The sequence below is a fragment of the Arachis hypogaea genome, chromosome 12 (assembly GCF_003086295.3).
Source record: "Arachis hypogaea cultivar Tifrunner chromosome 12, arahy.Tifrunner.gnm2.J5K5, whole genome shotgun sequence".
Classification (NCBI taxonomy): domain Eukaryota; kingdom Viridiplantae; phylum Streptophyta; class Magnoliopsida; order Fabales; family Fabaceae; genus Arachis; species Arachis hypogaea.
Window position 1 is genome coordinate 93,194,289 of NC_092047.1, and position 8,901 is coordinate 93,203,189.

An 8,901-nucleotide genomic window follows, 5' to 3' on the forward strand; every position below is an offset into this window, starting at 1 on the left:
TCCTCCCCTACACAAACGCACTCTAAGTGTCCCCTATTAAGTCTGGTATTACCCTTCTCATTCTCCGCACCAACACCTTCGAAATGACCTTATACACACACCCTACCATGCTAATCGGCCAAAGATCTTTAATCTCCCTTGCTTCTACAAACTTTGGAGCCAAAGTCACCCATGTAACATTAGAATCTCTTGGTAGCTCAGCTGACTGGAAGAAATCCATGACAGCTGTAGTAAACTCAGGACCAATTTTCCCCCAACACTTCTTTATGAAGTTCATATTGTAGCCATCACAGCTAGGGGCCTTAGACGACTCGCAATCCCAAACTGCTTCCTTTATTTCGTCAGTCGAAGGCATCCTCTTTAAGTCTGTAGCCTCCCCTTCCTGTATCTTGTTAACTAGGCCATCCTGAATACCTACCAAAGGTGACGCTTCCTGATGATACAAGTTCTTGTAAAAATCTCTTATTGCACTCTTAATCCTGCCTTGATTCCTCACTGATCTGCCACTTATCACCAACGCATCAATCCGATTACTTCTTCCTCTTACTGAGGCTAAATTATGAAAATATCTAGTGTTCTTACCCATGTACTTAGCATGTCGGGACCTTGACGTCTACTTCCAATAGATTTCCTTCCTAACATACCAACGCTTACAGAAGTTAACTAGAGCTCTCCTTCTTGCCTCCATAGTCCCATCATAAACTCCATCACTAGCCAAATCATCCAACTTCCTGATTTCATCTTCCAACTGCTGTACCTTCAAATCAATATCACCAAACTTCTCCTTGTACCATCTACTCAAAGGTATCGTCAAAGCCTTCAACTTTTCAGTAAATTGAACCTCTCCTAGACCCCTCCATTCCACCTTCAGCATTCTGAGAAACCCATCATGTGTGAACCAAGAATCCAGACTTCGAAATGGCCTCGGCCCCCCTCTTATTCTACTGTCCTCCACTATCAAAGGACAATTATCATATAAACCTCTTGTCCTACCTTTAAGCCGTATCTCAAGAAACTGTTCAAGCCATTCCAGGCTAACGAAGACTCTATCAATGTGACTGCAAGATTGGCCTCTGAACCATGTAAATTTGCGATCATTTAGTTCTAAATCCGCCAACTCCATATCCCGTATCCAGTCTCTAAAATCTTCCGCTGATGCTGTTAAAGCATTAGCTCCTTTTCTTTCTTCTACTCTCACAACCTCATTAAAATCCCCATATAACAAATTGGGACCTGGCATACTCCAGCAATAAAACTCAACTCCTCCCACACAGTTAGCTTCTCCTCCCTGACATGCGCACCGTACACCAAACAAAATGCACAATGAAAATTATTGCTCATCAACACCCCTTCCACACACAGCCACCTCTTCCCTTTATAACAATTACTCAACTTAAAAATTATTTTGTCCCACATTAACAATAGACCTCCAGAAGACCCTTTGGAACCCACATATTCCCAATCCATCCCATCATTTTCCCAAATTTGCACTACGTCAAACTTAGTAACTTCATTCTTCTTTGTCTCTATCAAGCCTAGTATATTCACATTATTTTTTCTCTTAAAATTTTTAACCATATGATGACTGCGCATCATGTTAGGTTTTTCTATGCTTTTTCATACAAGAAATTAATGTTTAATGCTTAATTATTGAGTGTTTTTGTGCTTAAATCATAGATTACTTTTATCCCTTTGATTTTGACCTACTTTGTAGAAAATGGTGAAAAAAGGAGTAAAAAGCACAAAACAAGCATGAAAGAAGAAAGGAGCTTAAAGGATAAAGCAGAGAAGATAAGAAATAGGGGAAAATGCTTTTGGCGCAATGCTTTTCTTAAAAGTGTTGCACATCACAGGAAAGCGCCTTTGGCGCTACGTTTGTTCCAAGAGCGCCTGCGATTACAGAAGTGGGAAAATTTAGCTGGCAACACGTACGCGTAGGTGACGCTGAAGAACTGGAAGATTGATGGTTTAGAAGTTATAGTAAACTCTCGTTGCAAGTATAGTTACTAAACCAAGCAATCAACCTTTCTTACAAACGTTTTGGTTGTCACAAGTAACAAACCCCTTTGAAATTGATAACCGAAGTATGCAACCTCGGGTCATCTTCTCAAGAAATTGCAGGGAAGTATGTTCTTATTATTGGTTATGAGTCTTGTAAATTAGGGGTTTTGAAAGTAAGGAAGCAATATGTTAAATGATAAGAAGAATAAAATAAATAAATAACTATAAAATAAACTCTTGGCAAGGTATGAGGAATTGGAAGTCCTATCCTAGTTATCCTTATCAATTGTAATGAGAATTGAATTTTTCTTCCACTTTGTTAACCTCTAACTATGAAGGTAAGTTAAGTGGATGAATTAATTTTTGATTCCTCAGGTCCTAGTCTTTCCTTGGGAAAGGCTAGAGTTATTGGAACTCGAATTAATTCTTGAAGAATTCCAATTTTCAATCAACAATGAGTTTGATAACTCAAGTGTCTCCAAGACTCAACCAAAGCCAAAAGGGGAAAATCTAAATTATTTATATAAATAAAAGAAAGCAATCATAATTCTAAAATACCTCAAATTATATCAAATAAAAAGAATCCTTAACATGGATGGTTCATAAGCAAATTAGGCAACATAACTAATACAAGCATTAAAGCATCTGAAAGTAAAAGAGAAATATAAAATAAAAGGAATATTGAACCTGTGACTGAAGATGAGTTGAACTAAACTAATAGAAATCCTAAAATTCTAATCCTAAGAGAGAGGAGAGAACCTCTCTCTCTAAAAACTACATCTAAATCCTAAAATTGTGAATATGAAAGCTTGTTTTTGAATGGATGTATTCCACCACTTTATAGTCTCTAATCTGTGTGTTCTGGGCTGAAAACTGGGTCAAAAGCAGCCCAAAAATCGCCCCCTGCGATTTCTGTTACGTGCAGGCAAGTGACGCGGAGGCGTCGTCCACGCGTCCGCGCGGATTGAAGTTCGCAGATGCGATGTGGGTGTGTCATTCACGCGTTCGTGTCACCTAAATTCAGGGCAGCTATGGAAAATTATATATCAAATCGAAGCCCCGGATGTTAGCTTTCCAACGCAACTGAAACCGTGTTGTTTGGATCTCTGTAGCTAAAGTTATAGCCGTTTGAGTGCGAAGAGGTCAGGCTGGACAGCTTAGCAGTTTCTCCAACTTCTTGTATTTCTTCCACTTTTGCATGCTTCCTTTCCATCCTCTGAGCCATTCCTGCCCTGTAATCTCTGAAATCACTTAACACACATATCAAGGCATCTAATGGTAATAAGAGAGGATTAAACATAGGGAACTTAAGGCCAAAGAAGCATGTTTTCAATCAAAGCACATAATTAGGAAGGCAAATGTAAAACCATGCAAATAATATGAATAAGTGGGTAAAGAGTTGATAAAATCCACTTAATTGAGCACAAGATAAACCATAAAATAGTGGTTTATCAACCTCCCCACACTTAAATATTAGCATGTCCTCATGCTAAGCTCAAGAGAAGCTATAAAGAAGTGAAGAGGAATGATAGAATGTATGAAATGCAACCAATCTGTATGAATGCAACTACATGCAAAATGTTTCTACCTACTTGGTTAAAAGTAAATAAGCTCTTCAAGACAAACATAAATCAGATTTCACTAATTCAAATCATACAATAAAAAGCAAGTAAACTTGTAAGAAGATAGCTCATGAAAGCAAGGAACATAGAATTAAGCACTGAACCCTCATTGGTAGTGTATATCACTCTAACTCTCAAGTGTCTAGGGTTAATCACTCTACTCTCCTCTAGTCATGCTTTCTAAACTTTGTTCTTCATCTAACCAATCAACAAAAATTTAATGTACCAATGCAAACATCATGAGGTCTTTTCAAGGTTGTAATGGGGCTAAGGTAAGGGTGAGGGTATATATATGGCTAAGTGAGCTATAAATTGAATCTTTAATTAACCTAAACTTTCACCTAACATACATATACTCTATATAATTCTAATTTATGCCTAGCTACCAAAATTCCCACTTTTGCATCACATACTCATGTATCAACTTTTCTTTTTTTAATTTATCACATGTGCATTGATCTTTCATTAACTTAATATTGGGGTAATTTTGTCCCCTTTATTTATTTAAATATTTATTGAATATTTTTTTTTGAATTTTTTTTAATCATAAAAGCAAACATAACTTATCAATGCACGTGGATTTTTAATTTTTTTCTGGTCTTACATGAGTAGGTTCCCAAATTTCCAAAATTCAAATAAATTAAAAACATGATACATTCCCTTATTAACCCATGTTCCCACAATTTCCCCACACTTAGTTGATGCACAATCTCTAACTTAAGCTAACCAAAGATTCAATTTGGGATAATTAATTTGTTTTTCTGTTTAAGGTTAGTGATGTGGTTATAGAACAAGAGGGGATTAAAAGCTCAAGGGGCTAACAAAGGTGATATAAGAGGTAGGCTAATTTGGGATAAGTGAGCAATTTAAACAATGGCCTCAATCATATGTAAGTATATAAATACACTAAATAATTGACATATAGAATGGAACAAAGCAAAGATTGCAATCATACGGAAGAAAACACACAAGAATAAAATATTTATGGTTAAATAATGTAACATATAAATAAGCTCAAAATCTCACAGGTTGTGTGTTCTTAGCTTTTTAAACTATGTTCCAAATACAACTTCAAACAAATTTAACACAAAAATTTTGATTTTAAATTAGTGAAATTTTTCAAAAAATAGGATCTTAAAAAGAAACTTATTATTTCTCAACCAAGCAGTAGCTAAATGCATAAAATGAAAAAAAATCATGCAATGAAACATGCAAATGTAAAAATGTACTAAATAAAATATTGGTGTTGAGAAGAAAATAACTAACCCATGGAGATCGGTATCGACCTCTCCACACTTAAAGATTGCATCGTCCTCGGTGCATGTTGAGATGTGCAGGTGGACGGGTTGTTCCAACTGATGCTTTTCTTCAAGGATTGTGCAGATGGACTTGTTTGTCTCCCCTTTTAGAAGTTTCTCCCTTTTTCCGTCTTCGGTGGCCAGCCTGAAAGAAGAGAAAAAGAAGAAAAGTAACCCAAAAGATAGAAAATAAATAAAATATGGGTATTAATGCCAGATGATAAGGGTCCCATTTACATGGAAGCTTCAACATGTTCGTGAGAAAACAATAGAAGCACATGGCATATCAGTGGTGCAGAAATTGCAACAAAGGGGAGGAGTGTGGGTAATGAAAATATCAATATAAGTTCAAGTCAATATAAATGAAGTGCAAGTATCATAAAAGATTGGCATTGGCAGATAATTAATATCATCCCACAGTGTAATACAAGTTACTAAGCACCAAAATAAATTCAAGAAAAGATGCAACAGTTGAATAAAAAAATTGTAACACCAATGGAAAAAATATAATAAATTTAGAAAATAAAATAAAAATATGCACAAAATTAAAATGCAATGAATGAGAGTATGCAATTAAGTAAAAGAGAATGAAAGTAAAGAAGGAAGAAGAAAAAAAGAAAGAAATAAGAATGGAAAAGAAAAATTAGGATTTGGGGGAAGAGAAGATATGATATTTGGCGCTGATCTGGATAAGTTGTGCAGCGCAGGCGACGTGGACGCGTGGTGCGCGATAAGGTCAGGTGACGCGGACGCGTGGGTTACGCGATCGCGTGGCCTGATTTGTGCGATTGGCGCGAGTGCAGCCTCGCGTTCGCACAACTCTCTGTTCGAAACTCTTTTTTTTTTTGCGCCAAAATATGGGTGACGCGGTCGCGTGGTTGACGCGATCGCGCGGGTGGCCTTATTTTCAATATGACGCGGACGCGTGGGTGATGCGTTCGCGTGGTAGGGCTGGTGCCTCTAGCACGGGTCCAGCCCAATTCCAGCTCAACTTTCGGCCATACACCCTTGTTACGTCGATTTACAGGGCCACGCAGTCGCGTGGGTGACGCGGACGTGTGGGGAAGATATTTTGCAAATGACGCGGCCGCGTCGGCGACGCAGCCGCGTGGACATATTTGTGCCTAAGGCACGCTTCAGCCACACTCTCGCGTGACTCTCTGTTCGATTTTTTTCTTCCAAAATGCACTGGTGACGCGGGCGCGTCAGCGACGCTGCCGCGTCACGTGCGTGTTTTATATATATATATATATATATATATATATATATATATATATATATATATATATATATATATATATATATATATATATATGCAGTATGCAGAATGCAATGCTAATGTAGATGCAATAAATAATTCCAGGTTCAATGAAAATAAAATAAAATAAAATAAAAACAAACAAAACGAAATAAAATTGAAAAAGGAACGATCCTACCATGGTGGGTTGTCTCCCACCTAGCACTTTTAGTTGAAGTCCTTAAGTTGGACATTTGATGAGCTTCCTGTTATGGTGGCTTATGCTTGAACTCATCCAGGAATCTCCACCAATGTTTGTGATTCCAATGGCCTCCGGGATCCCAAACTAGGCACGTAAAGCCTTTGAGCAGCTTCAAACAGATTCTTAGGCTCCCCGGGTGTTGGATGTCAGAACAGATTCCAGGATCCCAAACCTTGCTATTGCACCCGTCTTCTTGTTGATCATCATGATTCCATCCGGGTTGCAAGCAATCTGAATTCTCACTAAAGCGGCCAACCAACTTCCTAGACCTATTCAGTTGAGCTCTACACCAACCTTTGCATTTAAACTTAAATCTTCCAACCATAATGAACTTTGCAAGACAATTCTTACCACTGACCATCTTCCTCTTACTCTTAATATCACAAAGATCTCTAAGTTGACCATCCGTCTCCAGTAGCCCATATTCAAGTGGAATTAGAAAGCTAAGGGATATGAATTTTACCCACTTGAATGTTGTGAAGGATGATGGCAACTTAGGGGGAGGGGTCTCTAACAACTTTGGCAAGTTGATTTCCAGCTCCACTCCCTTGTGCTCTTCTTTGACAACTTCCACCTCTTTGCAAGCTTCTTCAATTTTAACCTCTTCCTCTTGGTAGCTTTCTTCCAATTCAATCTTTTCTTCATTGCTCACCAAGGGCATGGGAGGCTGTGCTTCTACTTCTTTAGTCTCCATTTATTGATCAACTTCTTCCAAGTCTTCAACCATGGTATGCCTTGGAGGTTGTACACCCTCCTCAGCATTAATTTCAATTGCCTTGGAAGGAGGTTCTATAACCTGACTTTCCCATGGAGGTTCAGCATCTCCTAAGTCTGCAACCAATTCTTCTTCTTCGATAATTTCGGCTTTCTAGTATCTCCTTCATGCTACGTTCTTCATTAGATTGCCCACATGAAGCCATGGGGTTTCCTGAATGTCCAAACGTTTGGAAGGTAATTGATTTATTGCTTAGTCCAGCTGGCGAAAGGTTGCATTAAGTCTTTCCATTGCTTCCTTGAAACGCTCTGTTGAGTCTTGAGGTGATGGATATGGACATGGTACATAGGGAAGTGGTGGTTCTTGATATGGTTCATATGGCTCATAAGGTGGTTGGTATGGTGGATAAAGGGTTAGGATCATATGAGGGTGTTTGGTGGTAAGCGGCTTGTGAGTATGGTGGTCCAAAGCTATTTTGAGGAGGCAGTTCATTGGCATATGATGGAGCTTGCTGGTAACTATAAGGGGGTCCACCATATCTATTGTCTTGGCATGCATTGTAGGATGGTCTTTGTCCATGGTATCCTGGAAGGTGTTGTTGCCTAAAGGGTTGATCAGATCCTCTTGGCTCCTTCCATCTCTGATTGTTTTGACCTTGATGCATATTCCTGTTATAATTTCCATTCCTTGCAACAGCATTGGAACCAAACTCAAAGCGATGGGGGTGAGAATTCATAATAGCAAATAAAAATTAAAAACGAAAATAAAAACAAATTTAAATTAAAAGGTTATTTAAATTTTTAATTTGAAAATTAAATTTTGAAATTTGAAATTTTGAAATTTTTAATTTTGAAATTTGAATTTTGAAATTTGATTTTTGAAATAAGATAAGATAAGATAAAATTTTAAAATAAAAATATGAATTTTTTTTTGCAAATTTCGAAAATTAAATTAAAATAAAGAGAAAAGATATTTTTGAATTTAATGAAGAAAGAGAAAAACAATAAAATTACACCAAACTTAAAATTTTTAGATCAAAACGAAGAAAACAACTAAGAACAACTTGAAGGTCAAGATGAACACGAAGAACAAATTTTTGAAAAATTTTTTTATAACTAAATAAAAACCAATAACCTTTTAATTTATGAAAAAAAAGCAAAAATAAAAACAAAAATAAAAACAAATAAACAAGCAAAAAGTAAATATTTACAATAATCAATAATAAGGCACACGTTTGCAATTCCCCGGCAACGGCGTCATTTTGAAGAACTAGAAGATTGATGGTTTAGAAGTTATAGTAAACTCTCATTGCAAGTATAGTTACTAAACCAAGCAATCAACCTTTCTTACAAATGTTTTGGTTGTCACAAGTAACAAACCCCTTTGAAATTGATAACCGAAGTATTTAACCTCGGGTCGTCTTCTCAAGGAATTGCAGGGAAGTATGTTCTTATTATTGGTTATGAGTCTTGTAAATTAGGGGTTTTGAAAGTAAGAAAGCAGTATGTTAAATGATAAGAAGAATAAAATAAATAAATAACTATAAAATAAACTTGTTCGGTAGGTCGGTTACCGGATGGTTCGGGTCAGGATCCGGAGTGATGGAAGGGGCTCGTCTGGTCACGGTCTTCCGGTCCGGGAGGTGCGAGATCCCGAGCACTTCGTGTAAAGAAAAGGGGGGGTGCCACCTGCAAAGACACTCCGACGCTTTTGTCAGAATATGTGCAGGCGGAAAGAGGGTGGTGTAGGAATGTGACGTACCTCGA

The 8,901-nt window shown here is 37.4% G+C and overlaps 1 protein-coding gene across 1 annotated transcript; it reads right to left on the reverse strand.

The window, feature by feature from the left end:
* Window positions 1-613: 613 nt before the first annotated feature.
* LOC112730266 (uncharacterized) lies at window positions 614-1,240 on the reverse strand. Its single transcript, XM_025780359.1, has one exon. It carries the CDS (start codon window positions 1,238-1,240, stop codon window positions 614-616), a length of 627 nt encoding a protein of 208 aa, XP_025636144.1.
* Between the last annotated feature and the right edge of the window lie 7,661 nt (window positions 1,241-8,901).